The 14,701-nt window shown below is 38.9% G+C and overlaps 1 protein-coding gene across 1 annotated transcript in view; it reads right to left on the minus strand.

The window, feature by feature from the left end:
• fcho1 (FCH and mu domain containing endocytic adaptor 1) overlaps positions 1-14,701 on the minus strand; it is a 65,604-nt gene that overhangs the window by 8,894 nt on the left and 42,009 nt on the right. The window contains exons 6-19 of the mRNA XM_079827433.1: positions 13,588-13,740; positions 13,107-13,211; positions 11,628-11,726; positions 11,363-11,459; positions 10,895-11,012; positions 10,680-10,704; positions 8,358-8,418; positions 7,315-7,499; positions 6,522-6,546; positions 6,369-6,425; positions 5,575-5,626; positions 4,803-4,921; positions 3,502-4,464; positions 2,404-2,510 (exon numbers count right to left, since the gene is read on the minus strand). Of these exons, the coding sequence (XP_079683559.1) occupies positions 2,404-2,510; positions 3,502-4,464; positions 4,803-4,921; positions 5,575-5,626; positions 6,369-6,425; positions 6,522-6,546; positions 7,315-7,499; positions 8,358-8,418; positions 10,680-10,704; positions 10,895-11,012; positions 11,363-11,459; positions 11,628-11,726; positions 13,107-13,211; positions 13,588-13,740 (2,166 nt within the window). The remainder of the gene's footprint in view (positions 1-2,403; positions 2,511-3,501; positions 4,465-4,802; positions 4,922-5,574; positions 5,627-6,368; positions 6,426-6,521; positions 6,547-7,314; positions 7,500-8,357; positions 8,419-10,679; positions 10,705-10,894; positions 11,013-11,362; positions 11,460-11,627; positions 11,727-13,106; positions 13,212-13,587; positions 13,741-14,701) is intronic.

Genomic DNA, 14,701 nt, shown 5'->3' on the forward strand with positions numbered 1-14,701 from the left:
TATACACTATATAATTATGAATAATTTAAACATTTTAAATATTTTATTTTAATTTTATGTCAATTTATAATTATACATGCCATATTTATATATTAAAGGGATAGTTCACTCAAAAATGAAAATTCTGTTATCATTTACCCGCCCTCATGTTGTTCTAAAAAGCAAGACTTTCGTTCATCTTCAGTACACAAATGAAGATATTTTTGATGAAATCTAAGAGATTTCTGCCCCTTCATTGACAGCTACGCAACTTAAACTTTAACACTTCAAAAACTTTTATAAAGAGATCGTAAAATTAATCCATATGAATTGAGCGGTTTAGTCCAAATTTTCTGAAGAGACACGATCGCTTTATATGATGAACAGATTGAATTTAGACATATAAACATTCATCAATGCACATGTTCGCTTGACGTGCAAGAACCAATGAGGTTTGTTCTCGCGAGTCAAGCAAGTATGATTGAGCCTCTGTTTATGTTCACTGAATAAAAGCCTAAAGTCAATCTGTTCATCATATAAAGAGATTGTCTTTTCAGAAAATTTGGATTAAACTGCTCAATTCATAAAGATGAGTGTGAGTAAATGATTTAAATTTTTGGGTGAACTAGCCCTTTAATTGGGAGACTACAACTTTTTATTTTAAAATCCCTTTTTCACACCACAGGACTTAAGTGAACAGATAAAATAAATAAATACACACAAAAGTGAAAAAAAAGACATGAAGACCAGACTAAAAATATAGAGTTCCCGTCACATAAATGTTAAATTAAAATATTGATGCTGAAAAAAAGTTATATGTTCATGTTATCTGTCACTTATAATACACTCACCTAAAGGATTATTAGGAACACCTGTTCAATTTCTCATTAATGCAATTATCTAATCAACCAATCACATGGCAGTTGCTTCAATGCATTTAGGGGTGTGGTCCTGGTCAAGAGAATCTCCTGAACTCCAAACTGAATGTCAGAATGGGAAAGAAAGGTGATTTAAGCAATTTTGAGCATGGCATGGTTGTTGGTGCCAGATGGACTGGTCTGAGTATTTCACAATCTGCTCAGTTACTGGGATTTTCACGCACAACCATTTCTAAGGTTTACAAAGAATGGTGTGAAAAGGGAAAAACATCCAGTATGCGGCAGTCCTGTGGGCGAAAATGCCTTGTTGATTCTAGAGGTCAGAGGAGAATGGACCGACTGATTCAAGCTGATAGAAGAGCAACTTTGACTGAAATAACCACTCGTTACAACCGAGGTATGCAGCAAAGCATTTGTGAAGCCACAACACGCACAACCTTGAGGCGGATGGGCTACAACAGCAGAAGACCCCACCGGGTACCACTCATCTCCACTACAAATAGGAAAAAGAGGCTACAATTTGCACAAGCTCACCAAAATTGGACAGTTCAAGACTGGAAAAATGTTGCCTGGTCTGATGAGTCTCGATTTCTGTTGAGACATTCAGATGGTAGAGTCAGAATTTGGCGTAAACAGAATGAGAACATGGATCCATCATGCCTTGTTACCACTGTGCAGGCTGGTGGTGGTGGTGTAATGGTGTGGGGGATGTTTTCTTGGCACACTTTAGGCCCCTTAGTGCCAATTCAGCATCGTTTAAATGCCACGGCCTACCTGAGCATTGTTTCTGACCATGTCCATCCCTTTATGACCACCATGTCCCCATCCTCTGATGGCTACTTCCAGCAGGATAATGCTCCATGTTACAAAGATCGAATCATTTCAAATTGGTTTCTTGAACATGACAATGAGGAGTTCACTGAACTAAAATGGCCCCCACAGATCTCAACCCAATAGAGCATCTTTGGGATGTGGTGGAACGGGAGCTTCGTGCCCTGGATGTGCATCCCACAAATCTCCATCAACTGCAAGATGCTATCCTATCAATATGGGCCAACATTTCTAAAGAATGCTTTCAGCACCTTGTTGAATCAATGCCACGTAGAATTAAGGCAGTTCTGAAGGTGAAAGGGGGTCAAACACAGTATTAGTATGGCGTTCCTAATAATCCTTTAGGTGAGTGTATATGTTATATGTCACTTACCCACTTATTTTCTCCTTTCTACTGTGTGTGGATGGAAAACAAGTGTTTTTGGGCTGAACAAATTACCAGAGGCTTGTTTCTATGTCCTGTAATATTATTTGTTACCTCCCGGTATAAAGCAATTAAGAGCTTGAAGTGGAATCTCAGTAGTGGTGTTAATTTAGAGCTGAAGTCAAGGGAGCAATTTGAAGGACCACATGAGAGAAACCACTTCTCATAAAACAAGAGAAAAACGAAAGAGGCTGCAGCAGAGCCCTATTAAGGGATTTGTTTATATGGTTTTAAAAAAGCTTGAGTGTGCTGGTTGGATAGATGGTGTAATGAGGTCTGTGGAACATTTACCCGCTCACAGCCACTGAGTCTGCCTGAGGAGCGCTTGGACCGAACCGACCGAGGGGGAGCCAGTGCCAGACGTTCAGTGCTGTCCTGCCTGAAACCATGCTTGGAGACTGATAGAGAACGATTGAGATAGAAAAAGGGGGGAAAAATTGGAAATTCTGTCATTATTTACTCACCCACATGTCATTCCAACCCAACATAAAACGGTTTTGGAATTTTTATTAATACCCTGCCACTCTTTTCAATCACAAAAGTGGTCCATGCAACATGTGTGCTATATCCCAAGTCTTCTTAAAGCCATTCGAAAGCTTTGTGTCCGGAACATACAGAAATTTCACTGAAAATCTTGTCATACGCCTACTTCATATATTCAACCACTCTGAATGATTCTTCCACCAATCGGATTCTCAAATTCTTCGTGTTTCTCGAGCAAATTAGCATATTAGAATGATTTCTGAAGGATCGTGTGACACTAAAGACTTGATGCTGAAAATTCAGCTTTGCCATCACAGGAAAAAACTACATTATTTCACAACATTTCTGTGTTTTCTTTATTTTTGTTAAAATAAAGGCAGCCTATGTGAGCATAAGAGACTTCTTAAAACTCTTTGAACGGTAGTGTAAATTCACATTTTTGTTATTATTAAATTGTATCATACAATGGATCCCAAAAAATTATTTAGACACTATTGAGACACTTAAGATTAGATATAATACATTATATATAAAATATTAAATTAAGTGGTATCTGCAATAAAATGCTGCAGAACTAAGTTCACATTTCTTAGATTACATGTGTAGGCGTAGCTCATCATATTAAATATTAATGTGTTTCCCCAATGTCTGACAACAAGAAAGTGTCTCTATTTGTTGTCTCTATTTTGAGCAATATATTTATTGTTTTATAACTTGAAACCTAAAAAGCTTCTTTTTGAGAAGTGTGAAAAGTGTGCTTGTCACTTTTTAAATGATGGTAAATCGTTTATACACTTTTGTGGGGCCATTGTATATTGTCATTATATCGTCCACTTTGCTCTGTAAATATCAGTATCGGAATCGGACATTAAAACACCATATCAGTCATTCACTAATCTGTAATACCTGGTTGTGTGTTAATATCCAGGAAGTTCTGGTCCTTGTCTGTAGAGAAGCAGAGGTCCTCCTGTGGCCCAGAATGCCGTGTGAGCGGCGGCCCGTTCCTGCGAGGCTCGTCGTTAAATGATCTCTGTTTTCTGGTCAATTCTTGGGTGACAGTGTTATTTGTAGTGCCCTCACTGAAGGGGTTATGTACCGAGTTCCAATGCACCAGCTCTTTCTTTGGCTGAGAAGCGGGGGCAGAGTTAGGACTGGGTGTTGGCCTATTACTACCAGCTCTGCCTTGTGCAGCTGCCTGCGCTGCCAGAGCAGTTTGGTGCGTTGGACTGCCTATCATAGTAATAGCGAAAGGATCATCCGGGGACTCCGGAGGCGGGACGCTACGATCTCTTTTCCTGTCTCGCTCCTTGCGGGAGGAGGATGGGGGAGGGAGGGTTTTAGTGTCATTCAGAGAGACGGAGAAGGGATCGGAGCGGGCTTCCACAGCCCTGCCATCCCTGGTGGGCCGAAGAGGAGGCGAGGCCCAGGCATCAGGTGGGGGCAGGTTGTCCTTGAGGGTGGGGCGTTCAAACACAGCCAGGAAGGGGTCTTCTGGAGGGATGTGTTTACAGCTCCACACAGAAGGCTCCAGTTCTGAAGACCCCAGGCTGTGGGAGAAGGCCGGGAAGCTGAAGGTGGTGGGCTCGACGCCGGGTGGTGCACGTGGAGAACGGAGATTGCAAGGCCAGGAATTGGTGGGGTTGTCCTGTGGGAGAGGAGACCGACCGGGCGAGGGGTCGCGGAATGCGGCCAGGAAGGGGTCAGAGGATCGGCTCAAGTTTACAGAGTCTTTAGATTGAGTTTGAGTAGACGGCCAGGCAGCCCATCCGTTGGGTTCAGGGGACACTCCAAGGGGCTGATGGGAAGGCGAATCCAGTCCAGAATCCTCCACATTCTCAGGAGAGGATGAATCTGAAGAGAATGCTGCGTCTGTCAAACATGGAGAAAAATCTATTACTGATCCGAAAGGAAATTTCTTTAAAAAAGCAACAGATATGATGAGGAAAAAGCTGACGGCATAAACATAATTTCCATTCCACTTTTGTCCATAATTGAATGATTCATGCTTTAATGCCTACACAAGCAGTTCTGCTAAAGCGAGTCAATTAATCCTTAGAATATGGTAACGCACACTCTGGCACACATTAGGCAAGTTTAAAGCTTTTAATTCTCAGTTCTTTTAAAACGCTGTAAGAGAATAGCCCGTCCAGTCAATTCTCATCTATCACGGTAATGAGGCTGGGGGTGGTGTGCTGCTGGAGATTTACATTTAGACACAGCAAAGGCGTTCTGGAGCTGCTCTCTGCCAGCAAAGCTGTGGGATTTAAAGGCCGACTCCAGAGGAGGTCCAAACAGAGCGTCCGAACCAGATGCTGTGGAACTCAACCTGCAGAGATCAGAGAAATTCAATGCTAGAGAATTGAATGTAGGAGAAACTAAGGTCATTAAGATGTAAAAAGAGAATCTTTAAATTAATGATTGAAATAATATCAATATTATAAAAAATTTGGGCTCTAGAAATGAATACTTTTATTGAGAAAGAATGCATTAAATTGTAACCGTAAAGACTTTCCATTTGTTCCATTTAACTTTCTATTCATAAAAGAATCCTGAAAAAAGGGATCACTGTTTCCTCATTTATTTATTTATTTATTACCAATTTTAATTTTGAACGGTGTACATAATCGGAATAATATAAATAAATAACAAACAAAAATTATCTTTAAAATATTTCAATCTATATTTTTAGTATCTAAATTATGATAATAATAAATGTAATTAATAAATATATTTTAAGTATTCAATGCAATTATAATTTCAATCAATTAAATTAAAAACATTTTTAACAAATTTAACAGCATTTTCGTTCAGTTTGTCCTCTTCTGGCTCAACCAATAGTGTGAGTTTGGGGCAGACTACTATTCAGCATTTAGCATTTCTGCATTTCTTGTCACAACAATGGCATCCTTCACCTTTAAATCTGCATGTTTGCATATTAAAGCATTAAGTAATTATGCTGTATGAGAAATCTCTCTGTACCTGCTGTGATCTGGGCTGGACGTGGATCTACGCAGACCCTCCTGTTCTCCCTCTGTACAACAACAAACAGTATCATGAAATAATAATGTTAAGTAAGGGGTTATTTAGAAGATGCTTTTATCCTTACAGTACACATATATAACAAATATTAGGTTACGTGATTTTTTTTAAGGTCACATTGGTGATAGCTTATGGATCAACATTTTAGTAACCGGTCTAGATCTTGAACCATTACACCCCACCCCACCCATACAACATAATGTACAGCACATAACAGAACAATGCTACGGAGTAAAAATACAAAAAGTTCATAAAGTTATCCAGTTATCAAAATAGTACCACTCTTCTGCGTGACTAATCTCTGCAAATAAGTTTGAGTAATAGCCAGCCTGGGAGGAAGACAGCCTAAAACCTTTTTCTTAAAACCACACACAAAATTGTTTCCACTTTTGCTATTATTGAAAAAACCCACAATACAAAAATAGAGCTCATTCTGAGGCTGTAATTACAGCAATTCAGCTGTCCTGAGATCAGTCTGTCAATATAAGACAATAATGACAGTGCTGTTATGATGCATGACGCCGACCCCAGGTCAGCTGGATTGCAGATTGCTGTAATTAAGGTGTCAGATCGAGCTGTTTGTGGGATAACGACATCTATTAATGTGGACAGAGGAGGAAGTGGGACATAGTGTTTGAGATGGCTGGCTTAAATCACAGGAACAGGTACAATGCATGAGCATTGAAAAATTCATGATCATAACTCTAGCTGTAAGAGTACAGAAGTTGACCGACCTCTCTGAGGAACACTTTCCCCTTCCCCTTCAGATCGACCTGCTGAACTGGAGTTTCCTGTAATGGAGGAAAAGGGAACACCTGAAAAATATCCAGACTAACATACATACACAATATTTTCTGAGATATACAGAGGAATATAAGTGAACTTACGTGAGAGCTGCTTCTTTACTGACACCTACAGGATGGGATAAATGAAATTAAGTGTCATTATTTTGGTCAATGTTTTGCACCATATTTTTCAAAGACATCTTAAAATGAGTGTGAATATAGATCAAGATGCACAATAGCTTTTTTTTTTTTTTTTAAGGTTTCGCCACCTCTTAATTTTCCTAAACAATCAATATGAGACACTGGACTTTCTTCTGTTGCGACTGATGCAACATTTTGCTTTAACGTGTGTTTAATGTGTTTTCTGAAAGAAAAAAAAAAAAAAACTACATTGAAAACCTACATAGACATAGATACATTAGACATACATCAAAAAATCACAACGGTTGGCACATAGAGTGATTTATTGTCTCAAACGCGCTCATTTGGTAAACATGATTTTACTAGTTCGTCTGTAAACTGTCATGTGCACCCTGACTCACAGAAGTTGCATAAAGTCAGCCAATAAGGTTAAAGCTGTTTAGTTTGCCATTTTTGTGTGAAAAATACATAATTTGTTTTGTGAGCATATTTGTCACCTATGATTAAGTTATTCAGAAACAAAAATGTCAGATAACAGGGAAGATTACAAAGACAATGCTAGTATTATTTGGCTAGTCTTGTGATTTCAACATGTAGAATAAAATATATATTTTTATTTTGTATGTAAAGCACACACACACACACACACACGCACGCACGCACGCACACGTATAATATTCTAGATGCTAAAATATCAGTCTCATTTTAGCCATCAAAGATTTAGTCTCAACATACCCCCCTCCCCATTTCTTACTGCTCTGTTAGGGGGCAGGGTCAATGCCCCCACTGTGGCCTTCAGCTCCAGCTCATTGGCTGCTGAGTTGCTACGGTTACTGCTGGCAACCGGTCGGATCTGGATGTGAAACTTCTTGGGTTCATCATCATCGAAATCCGAGTCACTGGAGTAAAATTTTCCCTCCTTCTCCTCAGCAGAACAACGTAGAGAGCAATGCCGTTAAGGAGCAATTCCAGACACCATACAGGATACACTTGTACTCATACACACACACACACACACACACACACACACACACAGGTACAAAGAAGGACCAGAAAACACACACGCAAATGCTGGTACGGACACAAATTGACAAATGAGTGCAAATAATACACAAACACAGCTGTTCTAAATAGTCTACAAACTGTGAAATGCACAAATTACCACGCTATTTAGGGACGCTACTGAGTTTCATATCCCTAAACACCCCTCATGGTGAACATAACTTCTCAGGAATCTAAGAGTGACACAAGATCCTCATCAGAGGACGCTTAGAGAGAAACATTGGGCAGTAGACAGTAAATTCATCCACTTCCCATCCTGCCTTATCAAAGCACACTTCCTGACAATAGCCTCCTAGTCTGAAAAAAAGCTAGTAAATCTCTCAATTTTATACCGCATGGACATCAATTTCAGCTATAAGTGTGAAAATAAGTTTTGGCAAAATGATTTGTTGTCGTGCTGAGGATACTCAAACATCTACAATAGGGTCCAAAATAAAAGGAAAAATAGTCAGATGTTTTCACTTCCATTTCAGTACAAGATACTCTTTTGATCATTTTTTAAAAATCATGCTGGATCAAATGATTATCATGTTTTACAACTTGGGAAGTTAATGCAGCTTGAGTGCTTCTGAATTTAGAGCAAAAGAAGAACAAACTGAATACTAAGAATTGAAGCACTTTTACCAGTGGTCTCAAACTTATGGACTCCTTCGTATGTACACACATACACACTTCTGCACACACACACACACACACTGACTGCATCCACTCCTGATGGTTTATTCTGAAGGATATCATTCTGGTTGACGTCTGCACGTATGACAAAGCCCTCGTCGTCCACTTCGAGGGGTGAGTTCTACACACAAGCACAAACAGACAGCACAAGTTCACAATGAGAAACAACATTTAAAGGCACAGGACATCAGGTGACAGAGTGATGAATCTCTGCAAGACTGTAGCGTGTATGTGATCTGTCTTTCACTCCTAAACATACAAATGCTGTTGCCATGGCTCACATCAAAACAGCACCAATATATTAAGAGAGGCAGTTGTGGTCTGACTAAAACTGCAGTCTTACATAACAGCCCGTAACAAGTGTGTGTTTATGAAGGATCCCTGGCAGTCAGTTGTCTATCAGACATTCATTAAACACCCTCAGTGTTAAATATAGCTTAATGAGGTAACCAGACCATGCCAAACACGTCACTCTCTCGTACACACAGATGTCAGTGTAGAAAAAGAGTCCTCGGTTTTCCAAACACACATGTGAACCTACATTCAAACAGTGGGCAGTATGTGTCTGTGTATGTTTGTGGAGGGTTTATTTGTCCTTTGAAGTTAGCTAAATTTGAGAAAACCTTCCCAGATCAGTCATACAGCATAATGATGTACAGTAAGTCAGATTCACCAACAAAACACTCTTATGAGCTGTTTATTTTTCGTGCATAAAACATATACATCATAGCCAGTGTAATTTTATTCACTAACAAATGATTCTTATGAGCCATTCCTGCTAATGAATGATTCATTAATCATTGAATCAGTACATTTAATCAACATCTGACTCACTCATTGAAAGTTATCAGTGATGACCATCTCAAAATTAAGTAGTCGAAATGAAATTAAACTGTACATATTAAAACGTGTAATTGAAGATTTGGAATGAATTATACTTCAATAATTAAAATATAAATATGTATAAGTATACTAATACAGCATCTATGGTCTGTGCATGTGTGCGTGAATAAACTAACAACTGTTTGAGATGAGACTCATTCAGACGCTCTAAGAAGAGTTACATTGAACCAAGAACAGCTGATAATACAAGACCAGTAACCTGAACCTGTTCTGTGTGTGTGTGTGTAAAAACAATAAGTAAATAGTGTGTGTGTGTGTGTGTGTGTGTGTGTGTGTGTGTGTGTGTGTGTGTGTGTGTGTGTGTGTGTGTGTGTGTGTGTGTGTGTGTGTGTGTGTGCGTGCGTGCGTGCGTGCGTGCGTGCGTGCGTGCGTGCGTGCGTGCGTGCGTGCGTGCGTGCGTGTGTACAGGTTTGGTTATACTTGTGAGGGCCAAATCTGTCCTCACTTATAAAGAGAAATATTTTGACAGCATTTTATTGGTCCTCACTAGTTAAAAAACATGACGTCACACGCTTATAGGAACGCCCACCTTGAGGGCAAAACAAGGCTTTCCTCCGTTGACCGCAAGTCATTTTAACCAGTTTTGTAGTCAGTATTAATGCACTAAGACAGTGATATTAAAATACCAAATTCTATATACACCTTATTGATGTTGCATACTTTGTACAGGAAAGCAGATGAGCATTAGTGAAACACAAGGTTTCTCATTAAGCGTATTTTTCCCATCGAAAATCATTATAAAGAAAACGCGTTGAATTCATATCCTGGGCTCATCTGCTCGCCTGTATATAGTATGCATCATCAAAAAGGTGTAAACTGAATTTAATCTTCTAATGTCACTGTTTTCGTACATTACGGTACTTTAAGGGTAGGTTGCACTAATAAGAATTCTTTAGCTTGTCGTCAGTTCACCCGCCGTCTCCTGCTTGATCAGCTCTTTAATTCTAACGGGTTTACTGCGTAATTAATCTGTGTTTAAAATTAAGTGGTGCAACAACTCAATTTAAAATAAAACCCATATCAACAAATCCTAGATTAGCGTTAAACTTTGCTTAATTGAATCCTTATTGGTGCAACTCACCCTATAGTGTTTTTCACGTTAAACATTTTAAAAACGTTCCGCTGTTTTTAGTGATTGAAACACTGCAGCAGGAGCTGTATGTGGATCATAAGTGCCCAAAAAGTGCATCTTGTTCACATATTTTTGTTTTAAGATGGAAATTTGACAGGCTTGTGCTGCAGTTCAATGGAGTTCTATGGCGGCTTTGCCCTCCAAGGCTCCGTGACAGTCATGTGACTGAAAACTATGAATACATGATTTAAATCAAGTGTTTTGCACACGTTTCTGTGATGGGTAGGTTCAGGGGCAGGGGTTGGGTTAACCTAATATAAAATCAATGGAAGTCTATGCAATGTCCTCACTAATATAGTGAAACAAACGTGTGTGTGTGTGTGTGTGTGTGTGTTATGAGAACTCACAAGAGCATCTGCCACAGCTGAATCCCTAGAGGACAAAAGAGGTATAAAAAGTCATTCAGTATATAACAATCTAGAATTGGTCACTGAAAAACTCATTTTGATCAACCAATGTTGTGAATTATTGCGGGTGTCACTCTGAAGGTCTATGGTGGTTACAGCCTTGATTCACAACATTTAAATATATTGTGTGCATTTCATATGAATGCATGACTCACGTTGAATCCGGTTCCTTGTCTCTCTTTCCTAAGCCGGGGATCCTGAAGGCTTTAGCACGACTCTTTTTACTGTTCTCAGATACCAGGGAGGACAGATACTCCTCAAATCCTACTTGACCTTATCCACACACATACACACAATATTAAACGAAAGTTTGGAGCTCAGCACTACATTTTGAAGTCACTATCCGACAAATTTGCAGAAGAATGATTTTCAATTAATCATTATCCAGTAAAACAGAAATTCAACATAAAAGTCAATCAACCGAATGTGCTCAATGTTGTATTGGACATTTATAATTTCTTCTGGAGCAAGTTTTCAGACATAAATTCAGCCTGGTCCTGGAGCACTATCTACTAAAAATCCATTTTCATCTTTGTCCGGTCTTTATCTACGTCTGAGAAACCAGAAATTTTATCCGGAATGATAGCAGTGACAGATAAGTGTTTTATAAGACTCCGACTCACCGGGTCTCTCCTTTCCTGTTCCCTTCTGCTCTGTAAACTTATGAATGAGGTTCTCAATGCCAATGTTCTCCACGTTCTGCTTGAATTCCTCATGGACCTGAAGGGGATAGAACAAGATTTGATCTAGCACAGCTAATCGAGGCCATGCTGACCAGAAGAACTCTGAGCCACAGGGGTAATTCGTCTGAACAGTTTTCAGCACAATTACAGAAATCAAACAGAATATAGGAGTAGGTAAAATCTCAAGAGTGAATGCGAGCCTTACCTGCCCAACCTGTACGTGTGTGTCTTCAATGGAGTGTGAATACGCTTTGATCAGTAGTTTCATCTGCCGTAAATGAGACTCCTCAATGTCCTGAAATTTCTGCAGATGGGGAAGGACAAATTTAAAGAGAAGCTACTGACTGTTTAAAAGTTTTGGGGATTTTATAAATGTTTTTTTTTCTCTTGTGCTCACCAAGGATAATTTTTTTTTTTTTTTAATGAAAAATACAGTAGAACAGTAATATTGTGAAATAGTATTACAATTTAAAATAACTGCTTTCTACTTTAATATACTTTAAAATATAACTTATTCCTGAGCCATTACATAAATCATTTGTAATATGCTGATATGGTGATCAAGAAACATTTCTTACTATTATAAATGTTGAAAATGGTTGTGCTTAATATTTTTTTGTGGAAACCATGATACATTTTTATCAGGATTTGATGAATAGAAGGCACAAAAGAACAGCATTTATTTATTAGAAATGTTTGATAATGTAAAAAAAAAAACTCTTTCTTGTTTGATCAATTTAACGCATCCTTGCTGAATAAAAGTGTCAATTTCTCAACAAAAAAAAAAAATACTATTAATCCCAAGTAGTGTATAATGTGAATCTTCACAATATAGCATGGCCTTAATTTTTTTACTGCTCTATTTTATAAAATAATTATAAACTTCACTCCCTACACTCCCTATGTCATTGCCTTCATATATTAATTATATATATTTTGTATTCTTTTTTTTTTTTTTTCAAATAAGCAAAAAATCTTCCCAAGGTTTGTTTCAATATTGACCTTTTTTGGAAATGTTAACATAATCCTATTAGTAAGTAGGAACAGAAATCAAAATAAGTGCTACACCATTGAATACATGTGTGATATGAAAAATATGGTTATTTTCTGTCTGACAGTGTTGACAATTCATGAGATGGAGCAGGAAAGCTACTTATTAGGTTGTCCAAGTATATTTGCAACCTTTATTTGGGATCTCAGTAGATCAGGACCTTATAGTTGAACTTTTGCTTGAATTTAAAAGGAACTGGCCCTAGCATTTAACAGTGGTCAGCCTCTATAATTTAAAGATTATTGTTGATGCCCTAATGAAGGGGATACCATGACCGAAGTGCTCTCGGATTGAGGTAAGGACTTCTCTTGCCTTTAACAGATTCATCCTTTCTTCGCTCTCAAATTATTCATACATGCAGGTCGACACCAGGCAGAAATAGACTGTAGGCATGTAATCATTTTGTCAAACAGACTGCTTTAATAATGGCCCTCGTAGCCATGGCAACTTTACATGGCTTTATTGAGCTCATTGACACTGTAAAATTTGCTCTAAAGGTCTTGATTGTGAGAAGTTGCGAACTTACCAAGATTATTATCTGCTTTAAAGATGTTTCACACATGCGACTGCAGTCTGCACTAATGCGCTTGGCAGGGCTGAAAAAAAACAACCCTCGACTGTCAAATCACCAACCTGTGCCGATTCACTCATTTTCTGTTCAAAGTCTCCTCCAGCACGGTTAAACTTCTCTATAGACCCTGTAAATGACTCCGCTGCCTTCTTCGATTTCAGCTCAGCCTGAGAAAAGAGAAAGAGGCAGATGAAAAAATATATTAGTCTAGCTAGAAATTAGGCCTTCACTTCAAGATAATGCAAGAAGGCTACCAGCTTAAAGGATTAGTTCACCCAAAAATGGAAAAGCTGCCCTCAAGTCATTCCAAACTTAAACTCATAGACTTTCTTTCTTCAGTGGAACACAAGACTCATGAAAAATTGTGGGTCGCTTTGTTTTATGCTTTCAAACTTGCAAAGTCATTATTCTGAGAAAAGCTTGACATCTGCCAAAAGTAGTTTTGAATCAGACTTTTTCAATGAATTAGATGACATGGTGCAGAATTCATATAGACTAGTAACGTTCATTTTTGGACTTGAATGTCTTCCCTCTCAAACACACCTTTTCCAGCTCTTTCTGAGGCACTCCCTCTTTGCGTAGTCTCTCAAGCTCTACACACTTGCTGTGATAGCCTTCTCTGGCCTTCTGCAGGTGGGCGTTCTGTACCTGAAGAGACTGCACTGACTCCAGAGTCCCAATCACTTCCTCTTTCGTCTACATAAGACACAACACAGTTAAATATTAGGGGTGCAACGGTACATGTATTCGTCCCAAACCGCCATGGTACGGACGTCACGGTGCATACAGTCAGACGGCGAATACAGTCAGTCACAGGCGATCCACACTACAATCCAGAAGGACAACTCTGTTTGCTAACCACCACAACAGGAAAAAGAGCTGAGGAAGAAGAGACGATCTACGCAACAACCCAAAACAAGAGTTCAGATGGCACGCAAAAGCTTGCTAGAAGCCTATATGCAGAGTCTCGATTAGTTTTTGTGCTCCACTAACTTCACGGAAAGGAAACTGGGACGGCAGAAAGTGGCATCCTGTTTGTTTTCTTCTTTTTTTTAAAGCACAATGTTTGGTTTTTATTGTGAGTGTACACAAAAAATAGACCCTTTAGTTTCAATTGATCTTACTCTTATCTGTTTGACCATACATGACCAGTGTTGCCAACTTAGCAATTCTGTTGATAGATTTAGCCACTTTTCAGTCTACCCTAGCAACTTTTTTTTCAAAAAGCACCTAGCAACAAATTTAGCAATTTTTTAAAATGTATTTGGCAACTTTTAGCAACTTTTGGAAATTGACTCTAATCCAAACAACACACGTAAAAGCTAGCTCAACGGACTGAGTGGTTCACTTATAATTCCTTAAAGGGTAACTTCAGTGATTTAGCATTAAGCTTTGTATCAGTAGAAACCCGGTAGTATATTCGAATTATGGTACTTTCCCCCCTGATATCCCCCTGAGACGAGAGAATTAGGCATTTTATTTCTGGAAAAAATCCTCCGATGATGCAAATATCGTCATTTTGTGTCATCGGAGGATTTTTGGCCAGAGCCTAGAGACTACAGGAGCTAGTTCCGCATGTTTTCAACCCGCCCACAGGGGTGGGATCTCACTCACAGAATGTAAATACGAACGGCCGCTGCCGCTCGGCTCGGGCATT

The sequence above is a fragment of the Gobio gobio genome (genome assembly GCF_949357685.1).
Source record: "Gobio gobio genome assembly, chromosome: 10".
Lineage (NCBI taxonomy): Eukaryota > Metazoa > Chordata > Actinopteri > Cypriniformes > Gobionidae > Gobio > Gobio gobio.